We start from the raw sequence: 27,470 nt of genomic DNA, 5'->3' as shown, positions 1-27,470 counted from the left end.
TTTTATGCACAGAAAAATACACAACCTATGGTTTTTTGTTTGTTTGTTTTTTTAAATCATAGGAACTTCTAGTGCATGTCTGCCTGCTGGAGCTAAGCTTAATTATTCTTAGCCAAATGAATGACATGGATTTAATTATTCAAGGGAATGAGTACTGAAAAGTAGCCTAATTTTTTTAACCATATTTAGGCAGAGTTAAGCAAAATACAGTTGACTACCCTTTGAGTAGTCTGTTTCATTGTGTTTTGCTTAATTTTTAAACAAAATTTTTGTCAGTTTTCAATGGCAGGTAAAGCTCATATTCCAGGGGGGATGGGCACTTTGAGTGAGGGAAATATGGAACTTTGTACATCTTCTGTTAAGGAAATAAGTTCCAACACTTTGTTCTCTTCATTAGCCTGTGTCCAAAATGTGTCTTGCTGATGTATCTGTGCTTTTAAATACAGCAAGCTTGTGGTTTTGAGTATACCTCCAAGCTGCAGCGGATGTTCCAAGATATTGGTGTAAGCAAGGACTTGAATGAGCAGTTTAAAAAGCACCTGACCAATTCAGAACCATTAGATTGTAAGTAACACCTTTACCTAAGTTACTGTTGCATAGTACAGCTTCCTCTTATTTCTGCAGAACTAAGTGTGTGAGGGAAATATTTGACTTACTCATACTGCCACAAATTAGTGTTTTTCTGACCATGATAGCTGGGATGTTTAAATTAGGTCTTTAAATTCTAGGTCTGCTCTTTGTCTTCTAGTAGCTCTTTATTTTCTGAGTAGCCTTCTCCTGATTTTAATGCTCACGTTTAGGTACATAAATAAATTAAATTGAATACTGTCTCATCTTTTTTTTTCTTCTTTTTTTATGTTTGATTGGAGAGATGTTTTTCTTTAAACAGTTTTGATTTTTAGCTGCTTAATACTTAGATTTATGTGACAGTATTAAGGATAAAAGTATATTGTGTTCTAGGTTGTTAGATGCCCCTATCACCTTTTTATGCTTTCCTTTTCAACTGAAGCACATTAAACCAAATTCTGTCAAGAACTGATAATTATTTCTTAGATTACAATTAGAGTTGTGTATCATCAGGTTTAAATTTTACTTAGTTTTTGTATTATTCATACTTGACCAAAATGCCTTACAAGTTGTGAAAGGTCTGTTCTTGCAGTTGTGTATTGTGGAGCGATGATGAACACTTAAAATTTTCACACTTCTGTGTTAAAAGAGAAACTCATTGTAGGGATAGAAACAGAGTAGTGACTTCTCCAAATAAGAGAAGATTGAGTGCCTGTAACAGTAAATCTGCTCTCCAACTCGCTGCTCTCCAACTTTAGTGACATCTCTCATGAGTAGCTTTGGTTATGCTCTGACAAAAATAAAATAGTGCTTAATGATTTTTTACCATGTTAGTTTGACCGTGAGCCAGAAACATGTCTGTGTTAGAACTGGGACTGTGTGTGAAGAGGGAGTTAGGAGAAAGTGGGATAATGCAGCTCATCCTCTTCACCTCTCTTTCAGTGGATTTCAGCATCCAAGTGCTGAGTTCTGGATCGTGGCCCTTCCAGCAGTCCTGTACGTTTGCTCTGCCATCTGAGGTGAGGCACTTGCTCTTGGTTCATCTGAGCATGGAATGATCATGAGAGAAATTTTTTTACAAGGCTGTCTCCTTCCATTCTGTTATGTATCAGAGAAGACTTTGTCTCTGTTATTTGCCTATTTGGCCTGAGGATATTTGGAACAAGATAATTGAGTAAGGTAGTAGGAGGGAACTGTGTGAAATATGTGTTTTCGTATCTTTCCCCTGAAAACTCCCTGGTTAATGAATGTTTCTTCAAAATATTCAACAGCAACGAAAGCAAATCTTTGTTGGTACATTTTTCTGGGTTTACTTAATTTAAGAAACCTTTTCATACCATTGCATCAGCTTTGCCCAGTAAAATCTTTAGATATTATAATCAGTTTTCTGCTGAGTGCTTCTCCAGAAAAAAGACATGAATATTTAACATGAGAAATAAATTTAATGCTGTTACTTGGAGGATGAAGGTGGTTAAAACAAATTGCTTTTCTAGCCATGCTTAATGTATCATAAAAGGAAGAATGAACCTTAAATGCCTGTTTACATTTGTACTGTTAATGATATTCTAAAGGGGAAATTTATAACAGAGGAAATTTTTCATCCAGTCTGCCGAATTTGAATACTTTAAGTTTCCATTTGGGCTATTTAGACAACGTGGTGGTTGAGGGTGATCAGATTTGATGATCCCCTTTTGCTTCCATAGCATGTTCTAGTAATGGTAAAGGAAGGTAAATAATACTTTATTTATTTATTGATGTTTTTATACAGTTAGAACGGAGCTATCAGAGATTTACTGCATTTTATGCCAGTCGTCACAGTGGAAGAAAATTAACATGGTTGTATCAGCTGTCCAAAGGGGAATTGGTTACCAACTGTTTCAAAAATAGATACACATTACAGGTAAGGACAAGTCATAGCAATAGAAACACTTGATGATGGTTGTTTTCAGAGGACTGGATGCAGCCAGTAGAACCTTTATTGTATGTTTATTTTATTTACTATACTGATACTAAAGATCTGTGTTTAAAATTAGGACTTAGGAAGTGGAACACATTGCCTGTGGTTTAAACAGGCATTGAAATGCATTTTGTGAGATAAATGCAACGTCTTTGCCTAGGATCTCATGCTGCTTACACTTTCCTGTCTGCTTTCTCTCAAAAAGTAGATGGGCGAAGAAACAAGATAATGTCAGACTTTGACCTTGTCATCATAGGTTAACCCTGTGATGGTAGAGGTGGATAAGCTACTGATAGCTGCTTGGTGTATAAATTTAGTTTCATTATTCTGCTTGAGTTGGGAGGGTTGTGAGGATGAATTCAATAGGCTATATTGGGTATAATGCAGATTAAATGGGCAAGAGTTGGAGTGACAGAGGAAAACAACTTAAAACTATATTGGCAAGTACAAGGATAATGCTTTGATGCCACAATAGACAATTTGATGGAGTGTCTGAAGCAAGCTAAATGATTCTAATCCTGGGGTTCATGTTTAGATAATGCTGGAAGGGGGAGTTCTGGTTGTAAAAGCAACATTTAATTTTTTATTTTTGTTTTTATTAGCACCTCTTGGGTATTCTCTGTTGTCCAAATATTCCAGTACATATGTTTACTGGTGTATTTCAGGCTGTTCAAATTCAGAAAGTGTTTGTAAGTTCTCATTTTTTGATTTCCCCCCTCTCCCCTCTGTTCTTTGTTTTTGGATTTGTCAGGCATCCACATTCCAGATGGCGATTTTACTGCAGTACAACACAGAAGATGCCTACACCGTGCAGCAGCTGACAGACAGTACTCAAATAAAAATGGTAGTGACTTTGCATGTTTTACCACACTCTTGTGAGCAAGTTTTTGGTCTTCAGGGCTTTTCCTGCTATCATAAGAAATTTGGATTACACATGCTTGGAGCCAGAACCAGTTTCTGTCCCAAAGGAGACAGATGTGCTCTGTTCTTGGTCAATTCACTTTCCTGGTTTACTTTCCTGTAATCATAACTGCCTTCTTATAACGGTCTTCTAATGAGTCTTAGTGCATGCACATGCCTTTTCATGACTGGAGTGAATTGTCTAGCTTCCTGCTGAGCTCTGGGTAGAAGTTTTCAGTGTTTCAATGCATACATTTTAATGTTAAAAGACAACATTTTAGCAAAACCAGCATTTTCCTTAAATGATTGATCTATGCATCTGTCATTCTTTTATATCTCAAGGCTTTTTTACATGAACATAGTAAATCTGCAGTTCATTGGCCAACTCTCTCCTGTGGAAAAGGTTCCCTCCTTTTCTTCCCAAGCAGGCTTTGTGGCCCACAATTTGACATTTATTTGACCTTTAGCAGTTGGTTTGAATCAAGTCTGCTCTGACTTCTGGAAAGTTAGGTATTCCTCTTCAGTAGGATCTTTACTTCTAGAAATGCATACCTAGAAATTATTGTTGCTGATGGATTACAGCAAACCCAGAAGTCTTAGGGGGTTGCCATTTATTACAGACTGTAGTAAAAGAGCAGCTTTGCAGGCCTGCACAGAATATTTCCAGTAGCCTTCTGGGGGAGCAACCAGCAACAGCAACCAGAACTGATCCCTGTTAAAATAAAAATATGTTAATCAGAAAGCAGAGAGTGCTTGCTTTCTGAAGTTTAAGCTTGCCATGGTATGTATATTTGCATGGTTTGGGAAAAATTATTTCTTAGGCATATAAATCTGCTTTCAAAATAGTTTCTAAAGCTCCAACTGGAAAAATCTCTTGCTTGGAATTAGTATTTCTCAAGAATTTTATGATATTTGACCAACCACAAGGGGGATATGTCATAACACCCAAAAAGGACATTGTTTTATTTCTGTGAACTTAGTTTTTACTGCTTTTTCTTGCCCCCTCATGTTGCAGTGTTCTGCACTTGTTAGTTCTTAGTCTAAATATGTTCATTCTTGTTCTAGTTTTTAAGTTAGACAAAGGTGCTGTCTACTGTACTGATAATGTTTTTTATAATTTTGTAGGATATCTTGGCACAAGTTCTACAGATACTGTTGAAATCAAAATTGCTTGTAAGTACTCTTGCTTTGTTATGACCTTAACATACAGTGAAATATGTTACACTATTTATTTGTTTATTTATTTGTTTGTTTATTTATTGCAGGTTTTGGAAGATGAAAATGCAAATGTTGATGAAGTGGAGTTAAAACCTGATACTTTAATAAAGCTGTATCTTGGTTACAAAAAGTAAGCAGCATGCATCACTTCAATGTAATGGGTAGCATCCTCTGCTTTCAAAATCTGGGTGAAACCTAATATACTTGGGATGAAAGCTTTGGGGTTCAAGTGCCAATTCAAATGTAGATCCAATATGTACCAGCATTAAGGGATGGGGCTCGTGAGTGGTGGGGGATGGGTGTGATTTCAGCCCTTAGGCTTTGACTTTGTCATTAAGTCATAAAATAAAGTCAAGGCCTGATGTATTTTCATGTGTCCTTTTTGTTCCTCGATTCTTGTCTAATTCTTGAATAATTTATTCAAGTGCTGCCATTTTGCCATGGTGTTACTCACAAGCACTCAGCAAATCCATGATATTTTATAAGGTTACAGTAGTGTCCAGTGACCAGCAAAGGTCAAAGACATAAATGTTCATCCACTACTGCTAACATGAGAAGATCAGGCTTGTTTTATAACCATACTGCGTACAGTGATTTGAAGACTTAATAAACACAATTTTCAGTAGGTTTTATTACTTACTTTAAACAGTTGTGTATTTTAAGCTGTTTACAGCACTGTGGTACTTCTTATCATGCTTACCAGAGCATAGATATAAACACACATAAATTCAGTGAGGAGTTCAGTGCTTCCTGAAGATAAGATCTCAGGTGAAAGAAACATTTTAAAACCTTTTCTTGTACCTCACCCTTTATCTGCTTTCTGTCCCCCTTTACCAAATTAAAGGTTTGAGAATTCATGGTCTGTTGCATTAATGCAGTGATGGAAACAGCTCAGTGTTGCTGCATTGTGCAGCAGCTGGTTCCCAATTTATGATGGAGAGCACTGTGCTAAATAAATAACAATGCAGCTGACAGGCTGAGCAGAGCCCTGTGCTCCCTGGTGCTCTGATGCTGAGGTTTGCTCCCCACTTGTGACACAGGACCTTGTCTTGAGTGGCCACATGTGGCAGTGGGCTCACCTCAGCACAGCTCTCAGTGCCAGGGAGTCTGAAAGAAAGGCAGAGCCCAGGTCCACAGAACAAACAGATTTCTCCACATTATGGTCAGAATCCAGTCTGTAAATCAGAAAGGTGATTCTGTTTCCATTGACTTCCTTTGCCCTTTCACTGACTCCAAGCTTCTTACTACACACAGAAATATTTTGAATACAGCGTAACTGTACAGTGCTAGTTACACAGATCACTAGGCTGGGTTAAGCATCTCACTAAGCTGTGAGATACACAGGGACCCACCAGAAAGGTATTTTGTTTCATTGGTTGGTTGTGGCTATTCTTTATTTTTACTTTAAGTTTTTTATCTTGAAGAAGAGCGTCTAAAGTTTTCAGAAGAGCCAAAGTCCTGTATTGTTGTAAAGTAATTAATGATGCTGTGGCTTTTATTCTGGAGTTGGGTTTTGTTTGGAGTTTTTTCTGTGTTTCTTAGGTTTTTAAACAGTCTAATTGTTCATTAACTTCTGCTTTTCTTTACAGCAAAAAATTAAGGGTAAACATCAATGTGCCAATGAAGACTGAACAGAAGCAGGAGCAAGAAACTACACACAAAAATATAGAGGAAGACAGGAAACTACTGATTCAGGTGAGTTTTATTGCAGCATGCTGTCATGAACTCAGAATCACATCTGTGTAATCATTTAATGAAGCTTACTGTAGGGTTTTCCTAACTTTTATAGAAGACAACTACATTGCTCTAACTACATTAGAGTTGAAAAAATGTATTTAAAATATTCTTAAAGGCATTTGAATCTGTAGTAGAAACTGGAGGAAGGCACTTCTACAGACAGGATGTGTTCATTCACATTTTTCTAACCTGATGTTGATGAGTGTTTGGGTTCCTTGGATACACATTCACCAGACCTTGTCCTGGGTGAAAACTGAATAATAAAAAAATAGCAATACCCAGGTAGTAGGAAATCAGCAGTGGTTTTATATCAGCTCATTTGGAATCCACTTGAGAGGCAGGGGAAGGAAATAGAGATGTACCACTAAGACAGTGTCACAGTAAGGTTAAATATATAAAGAAGGCTTTTTGCTACACAAGCAGTTTTGTGTGGCTCTTGTTACCAGTTGGTGCTATTATTATTATGACTGACTGACTGTAAGCACAGTTCTAAAAATTCATGTGTCAAAACCACTTTTGATGACTGTGCTGTGGAGACTCTGAGTTCTTGAAGTCTGTGTGAGTAGCTGACACTCATGGGCAAGCTTCTCCCTGTCTGGTGCTCGAGTTGGTGGTGGTGGTGCTTCTGCAGGGGCAGACATGATCTAGAGGACTTAAATGGCTCTACACAGAGGGACAAGTACTTTGCTCCTAAACACACCTTCCCAACTTTGCTGTGCAGGCTGCTATTGTGAGAATCATGAAAATGAGGAAGGTTCTAAAACACCAGCAACTGCTTGGAGAAGTGCTAACACAGCTGTCCTCAAGGTTCAAGCCACGAGTTCCTGTAATTAAGGTATGTGAGACCCACATCTCTGAACCTGGATTCCAGGAGGTGAGGAGTATATACACAGACAAAACACATGCTTCTGAATTAAAAAGGAAAGCTAAGGAGATGGGATGGGCAAGGACAGATTTGAGTTGCAAGTAGGAAATATTTTAACCAGAAATATTGCATTTCTCTTAGGGTACTATCCGTGTTTCACACTGTTGACAGTGGTGGTAAAATAGGAGCTAGATTGTGTCTTTTTACATCAGTGTCAGCTTGCCATAGCCCTTGATCCAGGCTTACCTTTTGCTCCTGCTCTCCCAGTTGTGGGACAACAGTCAGCCTTGGGGTTAGCTCAATAGAAGTTTCTTGCTTTCCTTTACAGTAAAAACACTGGGGAAGGGGGCATTGTATTTAATTATTTACTCATAATTATATTGATTATATTAATTATTCATTTATGTATATTAATTTCTTCATCAGTTTGTTTACGTGAGCTCACCAGCAGTTGTTACATCCACAACTAAGGGGTAGGTGAGGCAAAGGACAGGCAGTGACAGCAGTTGCATAAACTGGCACCAGGGCAGTTACACAGAGAGCCCCTCACTGCTGCTGCTCTTTCATGACCTTACATAAGCTCTCTGCATCTTGGTGTAATTTTTTATTTGCTGTCTTACTATGAAGTTGTTCAGCATACTGATGATCTCCCAGTCACACCCCTGGAATGGCATCCAGTAAGTGCAGTTCAGTTTAGTGGATTAGCAAAGCCTTCTGCTTGGATGTGGTCAGAAAGAGGAGAGTGAACTGCTGTGGTTTGTGTCCTTTGCCTATTCCCATCCTCTGTTTGCCAGGGAACTCCCTTGGGGAGTCAAAATCAAAGTTTGGAGCAACCCCAGAGAGGGCTTTTATGCCCATGTCCCACAGCTTACCTCTGTTCTGTTCCTCCCACAGAAATGCATCGACATCCTCATTGAGAAGGAATACTTGGAACGTGTAGATGGTGAGAAGGACACCTACAGTTACTTGGCTTAGCATTTTTATTAGCAATGACCTGACTGTGTGACACTCGGCAAGTAGGTATGTGATGGAAAGAATGAAAGCAACAGAACTTCATAGCAGCCACCCTGCTGCCATTTGGACCTCCCTTTTTAATGACTGAGACCAGGACTCCATCAGCCAGTCTCAGATTTACATCAGAACTGCTCAGGATTGATACATTTCAAGTATGTAAATATGGACACCAATGCCATTTAACCTAATTTAAGAACAGAAAGGAATCAGACCCTTCTCATTTAAGGGTTGCATGCTACTGCATTTAAATCAATACATTGGCTATATGATAAACAGCTGCCATCACAGGCAGCACTTATACATGTTGGCAGCACTTGGAGAGCGAGTCTGAATGGACCCATGTGTAATCTGCTATGAAAAACCATTTGTATAGTGTGTTTCATTTTTTAATGTGTGATAAATAATAAAAAAAATTTAAAAGATTTCTGTACAAGTTGCATTTGGTTTTATTGTTTTAAGTTTCATGACTTATCTTTCTAAATGTAAATAAAAGGTATAATGGTTATGAAAGCTATTAGAAATTCGTTTTGCTTTTCCTCCCCATTTTCTGGTGCTTCAGAGAACAAAGTGTTCTTAAAGATACTGTCACCTATCATTATCTGTGCATGTTACTTCTTTTTGAAGAGGAAATGTCTGCACTTTGAAAATAAAAGAAATTTGTGATGATTTCACAAGATATGCAGAACAGAAAAATGCTCAAAATATATGTGGCAATGCTTGGTCATCTGAACTTGGAGCTGGTTTTAATATTGCTCATTGTGCTATAAAGTGCATCACCCTTGCATAAATGCTGCCTAGAACAAAGGAGGTTTAGGCTGCCCATTTCTTTGACTGGAACAGAAAATTGAGTGTGTTCTTGAAGAACAAATCCCATTAAATGCAACCTTTGATGGGAATTAAAATACTTTAAAGTGTTACTAGACATACCTTGATTGACCAGGCCTCATTCCATTCTTCTCACAACATTTTATGAAATGAGTATTGGCGTTCATATGCTACAAGCACAATGCTGCCATCCTCACAGCTCTCACTATTGGTAATCTATATTTTCTAATCTTGATCATGAAAAGAACTTCTGTAGTCATTTTACCCTTTATGCAAACTGTGCTTTTGTTCAGTGTTTCTTCTCGCAGGAAAGGAGCCAGGCTTCGTGTTTGCTAATGTTTCTCTCTTGAGGGAAATGGTAACAGTTGAACTCTGGGTTAAAAAAAAACCTGAGCAGTGCTAGAAGAGAGGGGTGTCATCATTTTGTACGCTTGCTATTTCTGTTCTGAAAGAGCTAAAGATTGCCATTAGGGGAAATAGAAGCATGTTGCTGCTCAAAGTTGCTTTTGGAAATTTAGAAGAATGGAACTAGTGATGCCTCTTAATTTTTTCTTTTCCTAAGATACTGTTTTGTTTTTGTAAACCCCTTCTTGCAGAAAGTTCAGGGCTAATAAGATTTCTTTAGCAGGATGTGTGTGCTATGATGACAAAGAGGCAACCTGAACTCCTTTCTTAGTTGGAAGGCCAGAAATCACCTGCTCTGAGCTGCCTTTCAAAGCCCTTGGCCGGTTAAAGCAGTGCTTTGTGTACTGTGCATCCTTCAGACCAGGAGCTGTGCTCTTCCTTAGGAGGGAGAAAATCAGGCTTATACTTTTGGACTGTTCTTTTCCTCATGAACTCTTAGTTCTTACTTGGGCCACCACCAAGGTGGAGGGCATGTGATAGCTGCCTGCTGTACATGGAGTGTGAAAGGAGAAGAGATGAACTCAGCTTGGATCCCCCTCAGTGCAGCAGATAACTGGTCACCATGGACAGGATTTCATGGACTCAGTGTGATAATAATGCCACCCTGTGCTGCCCTCCCACTCCAACTGGTTTGACCAGAGCATTGTGTTCTGCTTCACAAAAGGCTGCAGAGTTCACATCCACTAGCAAGTAAGAAATAAATGTGGTAGCCCTGTACAATCTAACTGCAGTGTAAATGTTTCTGGATGAAAACTATGCATTTCTCTTCTGCATCTCTTAACTTTTTAACACAGGTGTAGTTACTGTTGTATTTATCATTCAGCTTGGTGCTTCAGAGAAGCCACAGTGAGGGCACCTTGTACCACAGCTTTGTCTTGAAAGTAGTGTTTGTCACAGAAATCACAGCTACTCTGGCACTTGCAGAAGTTTCTGGGCTGCAGCCATTACTCCACAGAACTTGGATGTAGCTGCATCCAAGGGAAGCTGAGAAACTGCAAGACCACCCCTGTCTCACCTAGGCACTGCAGCACCAATCACCTGACTGCCATCTACACTGTTTCCATCTTCACACTGATCTTAAACCTGACCCAGAGTAACAGAAGGAGACAAATATGGAGCTGCCTTTGCACAGAAGTTACAGGTTAAATTCACATTGCTTTCTCAAGGGGCTGACACAAAATTCCAACTCAATGCCAGTAAAAATGAAGAAGTTCAAGTATCCTTTATTCAAGGTTGAAAAATGTACCACACCACATTATTGCAAAAGTTCCTAGGTACAAAACACTTTGCAGCTGGTGAGAAGGCAATAAAAAGTTGTTTTCTTTAAAATCGTTACTATAAATTACTGTTACAGTACTTTGCAAATACAGAATTTCAAATTGCATCATTTGTATTTTTCTAAAATTGCCCACAGTACTAGAAATTCCTGAAGATAAGGCAGCTGTTTGTTTAAAAGAAGAGGTAGCTGGTGTCAAGGGATTTCCATTTCTCTTTCAATGCCCACATACTTAAGGGCATCAGCTTGGCTATATCTGAAATAAAAAAATAAAAAATAAAATAAAAAAAAAAAATCACAAAAAGCCAGTATCATGGAACATTTCAGCTTCATTATTCTGACAGAATGGCGCCACAGCCTGGAATACTCTTATCCTTAGATTTCCCATTATCTCCTCACCACCTCCTTGTGTGAATTTGCAGGTGCATAACGCTGCTGACCCACAAGAAACTACTTTCAGAGGTGTTTGATCAAGAGGAGACAAATCACTAAAATTCCATACTTTTTCACCTTGGCTCTCACAGTCCTAAAGTTCATTTTCAGTACTGGAAAGCAACCACATTTCTCCAGGTTGACCTACACAGTATTGCCAGTGGACAGCTTACTTTTTGCCAAGTAAGATGATTGTAGGGGACAGTAAGGACACATTGTTATCAAGCATTCGTCTGTAGGAATTCTGAAATTTCATTCTCTGAAATTCTTGCCTATTTCTGAATGATGGGGGAGTTAACTTGTACTGCTACCAAGGTAACCCAACCAGAGAAAGTCTGTCCCCATTTGTCACTACACTTTGCTCTATGAGAACTGCTTTTCCAAGTTTGCAGGCTCTTAACCAGCTGCATTGCTCAAATCAGTCTTGCTATGGCATCTGCCTTAACAAAAGCAGTGTGGGGAGTGCTGCTTCTCAGCTGCTGAAACCTGAGGCTGCAGGGGCCAGGCAGGCACAGGCATTAACTCTGAGCTGCACAGATACTGGAAGCTAATCCCACCTGAAATCCATCTACCCACCTGTAGTCAAAGAACAGTTCTTCACCAGTCTGAATGGCTCTTTTAGCAAATATTCCTATTCTGTGATCACCATTAACCATCATAACTGTTTTAAAAGAAATTAGCTATGTTAGTACAAATACTGATAAAATGCATGTTAAAGAAATATCTCACAGTATTTCATACATTGATGAAAAGCAAGTAAATGTGAAACTTACCTTTTGCATAGCAGTTGGGATTTACTGAATGGTTTGCAAATCTAATTTTGTTGCCCTTGCGTGTTGCATCAACCACAAAATCTAGGGGGCAGAAAAAAACAACAAACCCCACAAATGTTGGAAGGGGTACCTACAAACACATTTTTGAGTTTATTACCTAGTGTGCTTGGATCTTAGCAGCTGGAGAAGATAACTGCACATCTTCCCCATGGAAGAGCAGGCCCACCACCCTACAACAGCTGAACTCTGCTGTTCCACACGGTGCTTTTCCTTTACCTCCTGCCACAGTGGCACCACCTGAGCTCCTCACTGAAGCTTCTCTACCTTTATTCCACAAGGACAAGCTCCACAAATATGCTAAGTCAACACTGACATAAAGCAGCAGGTTTTTTTCCCCATTTCAACTATTTTCCAGTATTTTATGCTTGACACAGTGCAGTCTGTATTTTTTAAGTGGCAGTAGTTACATCATACCACATGTGGCTTTTTTCCCCCAACACAATTACCATCATAAATTACTGATTATTGAATTCAGTAAAATTACTTCAGACAACACTTTTTACATTCAGCAGGATGAATCCACACACTGATAGAGAAAGATGTGTGGAAATAAGTTCTCATTGTTACCTGCTGTCTGCAGAAGAACAGGGCTGAACAAAATGCTAAGCATACATGCTTTACTTATGCTGCCAAGGGTTGCAACTGATGCATACATACCATTATTCAAGTTAAACAGAAAGCTGCACATGTATTTGTCGTACACTTTTCCTCTTCTGTCTGCCTCATCCTGAGAGATAATCTGAAAGAAACACCACTTGTAAAAGAGAGAAGCACTCCTCCATTGTGTAACCACAGCAGCTTAATGTCAACCCCTCCCCAGCCTTCTGAAAGACAGGTGGGAGTGTTTTTTATTCTCTGGGATTCAAAGTATTTCCAAACAAAGTGTTGTTTTCAGGAAGCATTTTGCACTTAGCAAACATCCATGCTTTGCTTTTAGCATACATAAACTCTTTCAGAGCAGAAGAAAAGCAAGAATTGCTTCTCCTCTCAAAATCAGGGCTGCATACCGGACTCAGGGTTTTATTGCTACAGAATACAGCTTAGCAAAAGCTCCTACTGACTTTCAGTACTATACTAAATAATTTGCCACCAAATTCCAAGCATGTTTGAACTGAAATTCCATCTGAGATAAAAAGGACATTCCAGCCTCTCCTTCTCACAAGAACCTGTTTCAAAATTTTTGTGACATTTCAATTGTGTAGCTCCTGGGGTCTGGGGAGTGACAGCAGTCACAGCCTGTGACACTGAGGCAGCCACATGGCTCTGTCTGAACGAGGTACCTGGTCACAGACAATGGCACCCATGCTCAGTCCCTGTCAGTGCATAACTTTACCAACTAAGCTCATATCCAGTGTTCTCCATCCTTACCTCACCACAGTATTCAGAGATGAATTCATTCTTCTGTACAGGATCTTTGATAAAAATTCCCCAGCCTGCCACATCTGAAGGTGCCAATAGTAAGTGCTGTGGAATAGAAAAACCAAGAAGTTTTGATATGCCTGGCTTAGATTTGAGTTCAGGATTTTTTTTCCATTTTGTTTTGTATCACTTAGCAAAATGTATATGTTGGGACTCCACGAGTGCAGACAAATCCAGAGTCTTCTAATGATCAACACACACTAAAATTACAGTTTGTGCATCAGAAGATGTATGCAAAAGAAAAATGACCAAGTATTTGAAAACTACTAAAAATTTTAGTTTAACCACCCCAAGACATCTTGAAATGACGGGATTACATAAAAATTCATTTACTAAAGACTTCAACCTCAAAAGGTCTGCAGACAGGAGCCCACTACTCATTAGCTCAGTAATCAACTATTTTGTGAGAAAACATGCCAGAGTAGAAATAAACTTTGGCTTATTGATTTATTTGCCAGAACTGAATGGGCTTTCAGGACTTTAGTAGACTGTATACAAGTTTATACCTTTGAATCAACAACTGAAAAAAGAAATAGCTTCTAGACTCTGGGATAAACTTCTTTATGCTGATCTGGGGAAAGACTGCTGAGCTCTTTAAAACAGCAGCCTATTTGCAATTAAGAAGCAAAGCCTGAACAGGGAAAAAGAGATATTCTGCTGCTCTCCTGCACAGAACACACTAATTGGTACATGACAAAATGTAGACAGACTTAACAGCAGCACACGAGCAAGCTAACAAGTGACAACTCCTTTCCTTGCTGTTTGGTTTGTTGTTTTTTTTTTTTTCTTTTCCAGTTTGACAGTATGAAGGCAAAGAAATTCCATTCTCTGGCTTGAAAATATAAGAAAACCTCTAGACCCAGGCAACAGGCCTGCAGTTGTATTACTCTGGACGTACTTTTTTGGATCCTCTCTGAATGCTGCAGTTCTTGCAAGAAACATTTTTGCTGTCCCAGTGGTCAGCTGCTCCACAGGTCAGGCAGAGGTCAGGGTCACACTCACGGACAGCCAGGTAACAGGGGCACTGCTTGGTGTTGCACTGTGCTTTACAACGACACCCAGGAAAACGATTTTGGCCTACAAAGGAATGTGTGGAAAAGAAAAACAGCAAATATGAAAATATACCGTGTAAAATTAAGACTGCGGAGATTATAGTGTATCAGAATATTGGTAACACAGCCACTGACATCTGCATTCAGGAGTACTGCAAATTCTTCCCTTCCCTGATTTTAATAACTCTTCCTTAATTTTAGGTCTGAAGGCTGCTTATGACTTCATGCAATGGCCAATTACAAGGGCCAAATTAAACTGAACGTGCTCACACTGTTGGACACAATTTGCTGCTCCTGGAACTGCCTGCAGCACGGACAGACTGGTAGTACAGAGCTCGTGGTGGACAGTGAGAGAAGTTTATGGATAACTTTAAATGTTTTACTTACATTCTGAGCTGCACTGACAAAACTTCTCACAGAAGTTTTGAGCAATTACACATGGGCATGAGCTATCACAAGGCTGACGTGGGTGATCACATGGCTGATAGTTGTAAACGTGATTCGATGACCCATCTGAATAAAAATAGCAACATTTTGTAAAGATGAAAGTTGCAGACAAACAACATACAGTTCCCCTCACTCTAAAGCAGAAATTCCCTTTTAGTCATTTAACTAAGAAAGCCCAAACATGAACAAAAAACCCAAACCCACAACAAGTGGGGTTGAAAACCCAAAAGACACAAAACCAGAACTGCAACATTAGTGAGGTGTTTTACACCATTAGCTCCCTTCCTAGTGCACCTCATTCTGCCACTGCTCAGCTGCTTTGAGTATTCAGAGCTGAAAGCTGTTTATGTGGAAAACTGAGAAACGAAACTACAATGGTATCATTTCCTGTCTGAACATGTTTTGGAATAGCACTGATATTATTCAGCAAAGTAAATTTGCTTAAATACTGAAAGCAATTTTTAATGTGGAATAACAGTCAACTTTCAAACAGGTAACACTGGTAATGTAATTCCATTATTATCATTATAATTATTATTATTATTATTACTATACCACTGTGCTTTCCCAAGTCAATTTTCCAGTACAGACAATGCTGAAGTCTTCTAGGCAAGAAAGGAACTACCAGGGACAAGTCTAGAGCTTTACCTATACAGAAGCTAGGAGAATTTGATGCTATATAAATTATTTTTTCTATTAATACTCTTGAGCTTGTTTTGGGTTTGCATGAATTTGTAAATTTATAAAAATGCTCAAGCTAGCAATCAGCAACAAAAAATGAGAGAGACAAACAGATCAATTATTTATGTTGCTACAAGTCCCAACTATTCTTAACAACTTTTCAGAGAACTATTTCTAAATTAAACTGACTTACAAAAAAAAAAAAAAAGGCACTTTTTACTGCAGCTCTTATCCTTAATACCATTTTTATCTGTGCTTCAATGAAGCCATACTGGAAAGACAGCAAACTCAGCCTCCTTTCCTTTTTATGTAATTATACAGAGCTCTTCCAGCTATGTAAACCAGAGAGTACCCTTTGTCCCTACAATACATGTAAGCGAGAGTTTACATTTTTAATTTTCATTCCCCTAAAATCTCTAGCTCCCCACGGAACATACATAATGGCCTTACATTAAAAAAACAAATAACCAGGCCCCCCCCACAAACAACCAAAACAAAAAAAAAGCAATAGTAGAATCTTAAAAGTTCAGGACATAAATTGAATGGAAAGATGCTAACCCTTTTTCAGCTGTATCTTTCTGCAATGAGCAGCCCACAACCTGCAAAAACACAAAACAAACAAGAAGGTTGACAGGAACTCCTCCTGCAGTGGGCTGGGAAAGGCAGCTGAATCTTGCTTAGGATGGGAAAGTTTCTGGAGACATGAACACCTGCTAACTGCACACAAGTGAGAGGGGCTGCAGCAGAACCACCCTGTCCCAGTCTAGGGCTGGCCAAGACCAGAGCTCTGCAGGCTGCTCCCCCCGCTCCCCACACCATTCCTCCAGTCCCAGCATTGCACAGAGGAGCTGTCCCCACCCAGCCCAACCTAGAGATGCTTAAACTCAGATGCCTTTGAAGGAAGCCCTGCCAAGAGCAGCTGCTGGAGCTGCTTCTGGCAGGCAGGAGCAGCAGTGAGGGAAGGGAACGAAGGTGCAGATCTGGAGGGTCATGCCTGAACAGGGGCACAGAAATGGGGCAGCTGTTTGCTGCACAGGACTTGGCCCCTAGCACCACTCTGGTTGTCCCCTACAGACCACAGCCAGGTCCTACCCTTCACCAGAGGAGCTCCAAGTACCTGACAGGAGACAGTGCCTGCCTGCCACAGCCACACTGATGGGACCTCAGTATTCCTTCTGGCTGGACATGTTTCCCCAGTTGTCCTGGCTGGTGGTGCTGCACTGAGCCTTTCCCCTTCTGCCTCACAGCCCACACTCCTTTCTCTTATGTCCTTACAGTTTTCCTTCAGTGTCCCTTTCTCAGGCAGCTCAGCCAAGCACACCCTTGGCCAGAAGTGGTGTTCTTGTTGTGTAGTGGATTTTATTGTTTGTCTTTGTTGCTTTGCTGTGTTTTTTTAAGAGTAACGTGCTTTTTGGTTAGCATTCACTATACTTCAAAGTTCTTGCATGTTACATTTACCCCTTTATTTTGTATCCATTTCAGATTACAAGCTCTTCGGCCAGGGAATGTCAGCTATTCCATAAACGGTGTGTCAGAAACAATCAAGCAAAAACACCTGTCTGGACCTTTAGTACCAAAAGGAAAACCAGACTTTAATTTCAGTAGCCTTAAAATTAAAGGAGAAATCAGTTGTTTTATTTTTCCTTCAATTCTATGCATTTTAATTACTACTTGTATATAGTAAACAAACATAACAAAAAAATTAGATTAAGAATTTTCAAAGTTTATACTTCTTGGACTTCCTTAGTATATCATGTAACAACATGAAGACAATATGGGAGAAGTCTCACTCCCTGGCCAAATAATACATTGCCAGCTGCGTCAAGCAACCTCACTTTCTCTGCAGATTTACCGAGCTGCCCAAAACACTCATGAGCACAGGTACTAAAAGATCCCCAGCACAGAACACCTACAAAAGCTATTCTGCCTTTCAGTGAATGCAACACTCCTCAGAAGTCTGCACTCTGAAAAACTATCTCCCACTGTAACTACTCAATAGGACTTTTTAGCTGCTACTTCTTTCATAAAAGCATAGCAGCTTTTACTTCAACTAAATGGTGTGCAGTGCCCTCTAACAGCTTCAGATAAATAAGATTCTCTATAAAATTGCCCTTCTAAAGCATTACTATGAGATTTAACTCAATAACCAATTTTCTTACAAGCACTGAAGGAACCCATACAAGTTAGAAACCCACAAAGGCAGACTTGTCCAAGTAACTAAGGCTGAGAGGAAAGAAGAAGCCCAGAATTACAGAGTAGTGTAATAAATAGATGACATTCCTATTAAGAGTGATTCATGCTAGAAGAAAAGGCTACCAACATATATTTATGAATTATGAGACATTGACTCTGCAAGAGGACACTTCCTATATGCCTGAAAGGAGTGCAATTTTGACTTAAATTACTCTTATGCACACCAAACTACTTTCTTTCTTGTCTACCTGGTATTTGGAAAATGTAACACGCCATATTTTTGAACCAGTCTTTCACAGAAACTTGTCTGTCACTCCAAGATAAGAACCTACCAGCACAGCAAACTCTTAAAAGCATTCTGTGGCCAGACTTGTTAAAATACTCTTTCATTAGCAATTAGCAGCTTCACATTTTCTCCTAAGGTAAGCACTCTCCTAATACTTTAGAAGCACACAAATGTGCATACACATCAAGAAAGCATTAATAGTAACAAGGCAAAGCAGAAGGAAAACTATAGGTGGCAGTCACAATGGGAAAGGCATCCATGTGCTCTGCCCCTCTTTCTTTTGGAGAGATTTTTGTCACAGGAGAGAGAGGGGAGCTGGAGACACAGTGGCAGCAGGAACTGTGGGCAATGACAAGACAACAGGGAGCAGGCTGCCAACACTGACCAACAGGAGTTTTGACTGGCACAATCCAAGAGTATTCATTGCCTTGTAACTTCCAAAAAATTGCCACAAAGCGCTCAAGTTCCCCCGGTTAGTGCACAAAGCTGGAGCCTGAGCAAGCACTACACTAAAGGCAGAGTCATTTTTGTATCTGCTCTATATAAATCTGCCATCTCAAACAGAAGCAAAAGGCAAGACCTGGTCCCACACAGCAGGAAGCAAAGGCAAGGAAAAGACAAAGTTGAGAAAGCACTCACAACTTGAAGCTTCATTACAAAAAGCCAACTGGAAACTGCATAGCAAGTTTCCAAACAAGCCAGTGGATTTGTACATCTGGTTGCTGACATCTGCAGGAGAGCCAGCTTAGAAAACAAGTGTTTCCAGAAGCATCATGACAGCAGCTGTCAAAGATATCATTCTTCTCTCCTGACAACCTACTAGACCTCTAAACTTTTGCCAGTGGTTCTGGGCAGCAGCAGCGTCAGCCAAGACAGCACTAAAAGCACCCTTTGGAAGAAGCTGCTCCAGGATTTCTTGCTTTGCACAGGGATATTCTGCTATCAGAAAGAGCACTAAAAATTCAAAATACATGCCAATTATGTCAAATATGTAGTTGAGTCTTTGCAGTGTTTGATTTTCTGGCATCACTCAAAGACTTCAGTCTCCCACATCATCTTACCCACAGCCTCCCCACCACTCCAAGACTCAGCCTTCCAACCAGGTAGCACATCAGAATATCTGTACCAATGCCTCAGCTGCACCTTTTGCCTGATAACAGTAAGACTTTAAATCCCTACAAAAAGGCATCCTGAACTCTTGGCAGAACTACAAAAGCTATTCAAACACATACAGTGAACAGCAGCCCAGCAGAAGGAGGAGGAAAATGAGAAAGTGGGGGGAAAATAAATTATTTTCAAATAAAATTACTAAGTGGCCTCTGAGTAGGGGATGAGGGAGAAGAGGAAAACCAAAATAATAAAGAAGCAGCTTTAAAATCCGTACCAAAATAGAGGAAGGAATGCTGATTAGTTAAAGCAAATTCAACTCAGCTCCCAGCAATGGAAGAAAAATATACACATGAAAGAATGAACAGTACTGAAGTACACTCTCCCTCCAGCATACACCCATGCTTTTCAAAATTCTTTCTTCATTCAGGTTTTTTACTGGCTTCTATGCAAAGTACTCACTTCTCATCAAGGCAGAGTTTTCTCAAAGTAACAGGTAAATCTGATCCACAGGCCAGGCTCTGACACTTACTGGCTCTCCAAAAAGCAACTATATTAGAAGTCTTCTCCCACTGATCAGCCTTATTACAGCTATCTCAACAAAAATGTCACAGGAAGGAGGCAGACAAGACATTTCATTATCCAAGAGGGATGCAGCCTTGCCAGCTAGTTGCTCAGTATGCTCATAGGGCACCAAGATGATATGGGAAATAGGCAAAGTTGTGCAAGAAAAGACTTTATCTGCCCTCAAATTGGTTACAAGAGGCCAGCAAAAGCAGCTTTTTGCTGCTGCTTTTCTCTCTGGTGTTGCTGCTTTAGCTCAAAGCCACATGCACACATGGACAACCTGCAGACAGGTAAGAGCCCTGCAAGGGAAAGGGGAAAAGGGAAAAGCCTTCCTGGCTCTAGGACTGGATTTACTCTAAGAGTGAGTAAACTCAACTAAAAGAAAGGTAAGAAACAGAGAAAGTTTTCCAGATGGTTGTCCCAATTGCTGATTGTGGGAGAACTTCAACAGCAGGATGTAGGCAGGCTAAACTGCTTTCCTTTTTAAAAAGGCTACTGCCATAGAAGAATGGAGACAGCTTGATTGCCACATATTCTGGGACATTATATTTGTAAAATTATCTCCTTCCTTAAATATGAGTTTAAAGAATTAAAGGGCATTTCAAAACTAAATGGCTACCAATAAAGTTTTTAAATTGGCAACTAATAAAAAAGCAAATAAAGTCAAGAAACTCCATGCAATGGAGAGTGCTTTCATTTACTTGGGGGAAAAAAAAAACTCCTAAACTAAAAAAAGTCTGAGAATTCTTCCAAAACAATGTCAGCCTGGTAATCATACAATCCATTTCAGCTGCAAAAATATGTTTGAACCTTTTAGCTGTTCTTTTAAGTAGATGTAGTGCACCATTTTTATAGCAATTTGTGTAAATCTGACAGCAAGCTAATTCTCAGCTACATATTCCAAACTTGCACCATGGCTAATAACCTAAATTTAAACAGCCAAGCCCACCAAATGCCCAAACACTTGAAAACTGTGCCAAGAGCATTAAAATCAATAGCTTTTGCTGAGAACAAAATCTTTTCCAGATGCTCACTCAATCTTTTCCCAGCTCACGTTGCCTGCCTCTATGCTACTACAAAGCAGAAATATTCTACTCCACGTCAACAGGATCTTTGAACCAGTTCAGGAATTTCACTAGGCCTGGAAATAATAAATAGACAAGCTAAGACAGCAGCAAGAAGAATTGATGGGAGAAGAACTGGAAGGACAAACTTGTGGGAAAATAACGCAAGTTAAAGGGAGAAATAGGAAATTACATGGGAAAAAGTGTACTTATTGCTTGCTAAAGAAATGTTTTTGCTAATTTTCAGTCAGCTTTTATTGCTCCTATGTTCTTATCTCTCAGAATAAAAATAATCAATGCAGAGCTGCATTCTCCAAACCTCAGAATTCTAAAAGAAAATGCATTTCACTGACAGACAGCAGCCACAAAGTTTTGCAATTTCAACAGAAATTGTGTCAAATAATCGTTTGTTCTTCATTGCAGCTTCACTTCAAGTAACAACCTGTTAACCTAGTTCTTTAGTTGGTGTTCTAGGTGCTGATGAAACTGGGGTGCCACAAAGGAATAGTCTCTCCTAGAGAAAAAGAAGGCAATCCTACTAGCTTGCTATCTGAAGCTTGCTAGAACACATTTCATCATTAAAAAACATCAGTTTTAATTTTAAAATATCATATAATCATTACTCAATCCTATTGAAACACTCCTGAATTTAATGTTTATTGTTGTAAAAAATAATTATTCTACACTATCTTAAATGTTGCAACAAGCTGCATAGGTGATTTCTAATCTAAACGGAGTTTTGACAACTTGCATCAATACACCTACAAGAACCTGGCTGTTAAAGAACTTAAAAAGAAAGGAAAGGGAAAGAGAAGAGGAAGGTTATAGTTGCCAGTGCAGTAAAATTTTGTCTAAAACTAAAACATCATTTTGTTTTATTGCTGCAACTTTTGGTTTTGGAAGCAAAAGAAGAGTTGCACAACTTTTCTTTCAAAATACTTTCTGTTCTGATCCCCTGTATCTCAAATTTATTGTTATGCTAAGGGTATTTAGTAACAGATTTACCTGTGTTTCCTTTTCTTCTTTCTGGGAGGAGTATCAACATCTTCAGCAGGGACTGGTGCAATAATACTAGATTCCTTTACTCTAAACTCATACACCTAACAAGAGATACCATAACACATCCACGATAAATCTCTCACTAGTACAAAGTTGCTCATATTCTAAGTTAGTATGATTTCCTCCAACCAACAACTTACAGATTATATCCAGTCATAGTCTCTTTTCAATACATTTAAAGTTGATTATTTTTGTCATTTAAGAATTGATACTCTAATTTAAACCTCCTGTAAATTTAATTTTAAAATAGTTTTAAAACTAACTTCTATGTATTTGTGGTATGAATTCTGGACCATAGCATTCTTGGGAAAACCAAGAAAATTAATTATTTTCCCTTTTAGTAATCAATACTAGTATTTGTATACTTTAGCTTTAAAAGTAAATCACTTTGACCCTTAGCAAGTATCTTCCCTGCTTACCTGTCTGCACGTTTTGGTCCCAATCAGTCTGGCAATTGCACAGAAGTTGTCATAGTAGGTGCCAATAAGAACTCTAAACATTGAAGCTTCTGCACCACTCCATTCCACGTTCTCTGGAGGCTCAATATTTGGCTTCATCTTTATTGGTGTTTGACACCTAGAATTTGCTTCTGTAACAAATAATTGAGAGTAAGGCTATGTATCAAAATTTACTTTGCCCTTCACATTATGATTAACTGCAGTTAAAAAATATCCCAGGGTTTTTGCTGTTTCCCAAGTGCCAGAAAAAACAAACATTTTCACATGCCTCTTACAGAAGCTAACAGCAGCTACTCAAATTAATGGCCTACATGTAAATTGAGACAATGCAGACATTCTCTTACAGTTTGACTAAACTCATTGTTCCAGATTGCAAGGCAAGATGTATTCTATTACCATCTGTATGGCAGTTGTCTTTTGTCAAGTGGACAGTTTGCCTTATCTCTCTCTCTCAGTGATCATAATCACCCCTCCTTCAGGAGGGGACATCTGCTGATAACGGGCTATTGAATGTCACTGCATGGCTGATAAGAACTACAGCATCCCATTGGGAGATGCTTCACCCAGAGGGAGGAGCCAAGCATTCCTACCTGGATATAATCTGGAGGTTCTGGAACACCAGCACAGCTTCTCCACTGGATTTCCCAGAGGAACAGCAGCTGACTCTTCTTCCACTGGATCTTCAGAGGAAGACTACACCCCTTCTACAGGATCACTGCTCCAACAGAACCACACCTGACACTCCAGGAGGACTGCAGCCACAATTCCAATTGGACTGCTACCAACACCCTGACCAACAGGGTGTCAGGTGTTTCTGACTATATCAGTGTTGTTTTGGTTTTACTGCATTGTTTATTTTATTCTTTTATTTTCTTCCCTATTAAAGAAGTGTTATTTCCTGCTCCCATAATTTTTGTTGCCTGAGAGCCTCTTAATTTAAAATTTATAGCAATTTGGAGGAGGAGGGGTTCATTTTCTCCATTTCAGGGGAGGCTCCTGCCTTCCTTAGCAGGCACCTGTCTTTCCAAGCCAAGACACTCATATTATTATTCTGTCTTTTCACTCAGTTCCATACATTCCAAAAACACATTTTCTAGGATTGCACAGCTTGACTTGTTTTGGCTTTGTTATTTTTGTAGCATTGGTTTTTTTGTAGTTTTGGTTCTGTTCACCCTCCAAGCACCGCCGCTCTTTGAAGGAAGCAGCACTGACCATCCTTACCAGAGGAACTGGATGTTTCATCTTTCTTTTCTTCCTCCTCCTTGTCGTTGTTCTCCCCGCCGGTTTCGGTGCCGGCCTCGCGGTCGCTGTCAGTGTCCTTGGACTCCAGGACGTTGATGGTGGGCGTGCTGGGCCTGCTGGTGTTGTTGGGCAGCCGGCCCCGCCGCCGCCCGCCGGGGCGCTTTGGCGGCGTCTTGATGCGCTCCGCCGTCAGGGCAGCCGCAAACTCCTTCGCACCCTCCTGGACACAAAACAGCACAGTTTACAGCACAGAAATCCAGAAGTGGTTCCACTTGTGGGTCAGCACCTTCTGCTTGCATCCTGAGGAACTTCCCACTGTTCTACAAAATAATCACGTGCACCAAAGTTCCAGTTAAAGGCACACCAACCATGAACACAAGTACTTTTGATGCTACCATGAAAAACGTCTACACTTACAAAGTACTCATGTCAATATTTCGGTTCCCCTTTTAATTTGGCTGCCAAGAGAAAAATAATACAGCAGTAAATTGCTATTTTCCCAGATGACAGAAATAAATAAGAATTTCCCCACAGGAAACACCCATAAAAATACGAGAACTCTTCTTGCACATGGCACTTAGACAATATGTGTTCTACATTTTTTAAAATACAAGCATTGGTAACTTGTTTTCTAGTGAAAAGGGGAATGATATAGTGTAGCAAGTTTTCAGATGGGGAAAATTGCATAGTTTCTCATAGTAAAACATTTAGGGGCATTATGAGAGAGATTTGAAATTATATTACTAAAGATTTCACTTTATTAATTTCCATCCTATTACTTCTTAAGAGCAGAAGTCCCAGATGGACTCAGCCTTTGGCAAATTAAAAAAAACCCTTATAAGTAAGTTTTAGTTGTGATATAATTTACAAGAGCAAAGTCTGCAGTTCCTTGACTAGATTGGACAGAATAGCAGCAACACCATTATTAGGGGATAGTAATATTCCTTCCCTACAAATATCTCAGGCTACATCTACAAGTATTCCTACTTAAGATGATTGAAAGTTACTTTTTCTCTTGCAGCAGCTGACGGTAACATACTTGACTGCAAATGGCCCACAAGCAGATGCACTATCCTAGACACAGCATGCCCTTAGTTTAAGTATCCCCTATACTGCAGCCAGCACTAACACTCAGCAAATTGTGACATATAAAATTATCTTACCAGATGCTGATAACAGTGAGGTCCACAAGGCTTATTATCTAATGCTGTTTCTGTATTCTTTCGCTTATAAGTATTGGGAGTTGCATGGAATGCTGTTGAATCAAAACATCACATTTTTTAGTTGTCATATAAAATACATTAAATATGTAACCTCAAACTCTACCCAAAGCACAAGGTTACCAAGATTTTACTAAAACCAGAATAAAATACTAATAAAGGGAATAAACAAATAAATAAATAATAAAAGAAACCCCATGTAGTGACATATGACTTACCACTTAAATACACAAAGACAGCACATAGGTAAGTTTCACGTATCATGGAATGGTTTGGGTTGGAAGGGACCTTAAAAATCAACTCCTCTCTGCCATGGGCAGGGACACCTTCCACTAGACCAGGCTGACTAAACCCCATCTAGCCTAGCCTTGAACATTGTCAGGGATGAGGCAGCCACAGCTTCTCTGGGCAACCACTTCCAGTGTGTCACTTCCCTCATGGTGAAGAATGTCTTCCTTACATCAAATGTAAATCTATCCTCTTCCACTTAAAAGCCATTCTGCCCTTTTACATCAACAAAGGCAATCACATTTGCTTCATGTATCAAGGAAGATTTGGTGTATCACCCTTTCCAACAAAAGAACAGATTTTACTTTGTTGTCATGTTAAACAGAATTATTCAGGGCTTCTCCTATTAACGATCATCACTTCAATGTGTAAAATTCAGTTGTTAAATTTCTATCTTGTCAAAAAATCCGACCTCATGCACGCTTTGCAAAGGTAATAGGACTCACTTTACATTTTCATCAGTGAGAAGGACACATAAGCATTTTTGCTCTATTAGTTTACCAGCACTCCAGCTAAGCTGGCAGGATATAAGAATTCAGTTCCTGTATCTCAGCTGCAGGGTAAAAACAAGTTAGCATTGCACAGTCACTGGATAAGTGAGCCAAGTCTGCACCTTGCAGAGAAGTGTCTGCTCCTGTACCTGAGGGACTCTGTACAGCTCTGAAAAAGCTGCAGAACAGTGACTCAAAAAGGAGCAGAGCTGGGTATGTTACACATGCAACATGAGCACCTTGGTAACAGGAGGGCAGAGTTTCCTACCTACTGTCTTTGCCTCACAGGCAAGCCCTGTCTCCCAGCAGGGTGTTCTCAGGGAGACTGACTTCTCACAGCTTTCTGGAAGTCTCAGCAACTACTCTGTAACCTTTACAGAGCTTTTCTGAAGCCTGGAAAACCTGCCATTAGACTCTCACCAAAACTCATACATTCATCCACATTATATTCGGAGCTTTTTGAGATACTATCATTATTGTCTTTTTAAAAACAACTTGTCTGTGCTCAAGGAAAAAAATACTTTGTTTTTTAGAGACAGAGGGAGAGAGAGAGAGATAGATATCAATAAATACTTTTTCCCTCTAAATGTGTAAACAGTGGCATACAGAACTGCAAGGAACAGAAATGAAGAATGGACTGAAATTTAAAAAAGAAGAACAGTGCTAGCTGTCTGTTTGCTAATGCTCCACAAAGGCCCAGAAAAGATGCTCAACTTAAAATGTGCCATTTCCAAACTATGCAGAAGCACTTATGCTGCAGTTTTACAGCAGCTGTAGTTGGGTAACTGTAACTTACAGTGAAGGTTATAAGAATTCAGTGAATAAAAAGCGCAAATATGTTCAAAATTAAAGAAGAAATCCCTCCCCTCCTCCCCATATTAATCTAAAAGGGCTGTTCCACACCACCACTTCACACATCTCCTTCATTAAGCCATTTGCTATTCATTTTATTTCCAGATGAGGCTCAAGGCTTCTCTCTCTGTGTCCACTAAGCCTTAAAGACTCAAATTTTAAATGCACTTCCATCCCTGTTAAAGCATGTGGGCAGAGCTCATGTCTTCCCAGACAAGGCTATCAAAAGCAAACTTCATTTCAGTGGTCTGGTGTGCAGCATAGCTCTGCAAACACCTGCTTTGGCAGCAGTTGGGAGGGTGACCAGGTCCATCTTGGAACTTTGGAAACACTTCATGTTTCCCTCCCATAAAGGGGGGTGAGTTGAAAAATCAAATAATAATTTCTATAATATTGTGCCTGTATTAATGATAGCAGCAGGTGGGAATCCCACAGGAAAGAAGTGCACTCTTTCAAGGCTTTCTTAAAATGGTACAAATAAAATAAAAGTAACAATAAGTAAATATTGCATCCCATTCTCCAGACAAATATGTTATATTTTATAAATCTGGAAACACAAAAAAGCTTTAATTTGCTATATATGGGCTTATAGATATGGGAAAATTATTTACAAGCAAGTATAGGAATGTAATTTATGTATATTGTTGCCATTAGTGCTCTTTCTTCCCCCAGATTAGTTAAAAGCTTTCATTGCTATGCCACTTCTCATGTTTCACATATCCTTCAAGTGTTCATGTATTCGGTAGGTAAAATATGTTACACTTTGTTACAGTAACAAGAAACCATGCAATTTAATGCCAAGTTATTTCACTTTTTTCCATCTTTTAAGAAACAATGAGATGATGGGAGCCATTTACCCGAAAGTGAAGGGGAAAACTCCCATGTTTTTCAACACTGCATCTTTAAATTTGCACAGTATACCATTTCATTCAAGATTTTTTCCCACTTAACTGTTTTACCTTCTCTTCATACCACAAAGAAAATAATTTTTCAGCAATGCAAAAGAACACTTAGA

General features: G+C 39.4%; 2 protein-coding genes across 4 annotated transcripts in view; one reads left to right on the top strand and one right to left on the bottom strand.

Moving 5' to 3' along the window:
* Positions 1-8,680, top strand: part of CUL1 (cullin 1) — a 52,354-nt gene extending 43,674 nt beyond the window's left edge. The window contains exons 14-22 of the mRNA XM_036406487.2: positions 447-564; positions 1,510-1,586; positions 2,336-2,467; positions 3,276-3,368; positions 4,550-4,597; positions 4,690-4,772; positions 6,232-6,337; positions 7,101-7,214; positions 8,139-8,680. Coding sequence (XP_036262380.1) covers positions 447-564; positions 1,510-1,586; positions 2,336-2,467; positions 3,276-3,368; positions 4,550-4,597; positions 4,690-4,772; positions 6,232-6,337; positions 7,101-7,214; positions 8,139-8,219 — 852 coding nt within the window. The 3' untranslated portion in view covers positions 8,220-8,680. The remainder of the gene's footprint in view (positions 1-446; positions 565-1,509; positions 1,587-2,335; positions 2,468-3,275; positions 3,369-4,549; positions 4,598-4,689; positions 4,773-6,231; positions 6,338-7,100; positions 7,215-8,138) is intronic.
* Positions 8,681-10,691: 2,011 nt separating this feature from the next.
* The window catches only part of EZH2 (enhancer of zeste 2 polycomb repressive complex 2 subunit), a 50,487-nt gene continuing 33,708 nt past the window's right edge, over positions 10,692-27,470 (bottom strand). For all 3 annotated transcript variants that reach the window (XM_054516696.1, XM_054516707.1, XM_054516700.1), the window contains exons 9-20: positions 24,768-24,859; positions 23,584-23,824; positions 22,324-22,493; positions 21,851-21,945; positions 16,187-16,227; positions 14,888-15,013; positions 14,347-14,525; positions 13,398-13,493; positions 12,687-12,768; positions 11,970-12,050; positions 11,773-11,857; positions 10,692-11,020 (exon numbers count right to left, since the gene is read on the bottom strand). In XM_054516696.1, coding sequence (XP_054372671.1) covers positions 10,960-11,020; positions 11,773-11,857; positions 11,970-12,050; positions 12,687-12,768; positions 13,398-13,493; positions 14,347-14,525; positions 14,888-15,013; positions 16,187-16,227; positions 21,851-21,945; positions 22,324-22,493; positions 23,584-23,824; positions 24,768-24,859 — 1,349 coding nt within the window. In that variant the 3' untranslated portion in view covers positions 10,692-10,959. The remainder of the gene's footprint in view (positions 11,021-11,772; positions 11,858-11,969; positions 12,051-12,686; positions 12,769-13,397; positions 13,494-14,346; positions 14,526-14,887; positions 15,014-16,186; positions 16,228-21,850; positions 21,946-22,323; positions 22,494-23,583; positions 23,825-24,767; positions 24,860-27,470) is intronic.

The sequence above is a fragment of the Molothrus ater genome, chromosome 1, assembly GCF_012460135.2.
Source record: "Molothrus ater isolate BHLD 08-10-18 breed brown headed cowbird chromosome 1, BPBGC_Mater_1.1, whole genome shotgun sequence".
NCBI lineage: Eukaryota > Metazoa > Chordata > Aves > Passeriformes > Icteridae > Molothrus > Molothrus ater.
The sequence above is the reverse complement of the archived record's forward strand: the minus strand, read 5'-3'. Positions and strand labels throughout refer to the sequence as shown.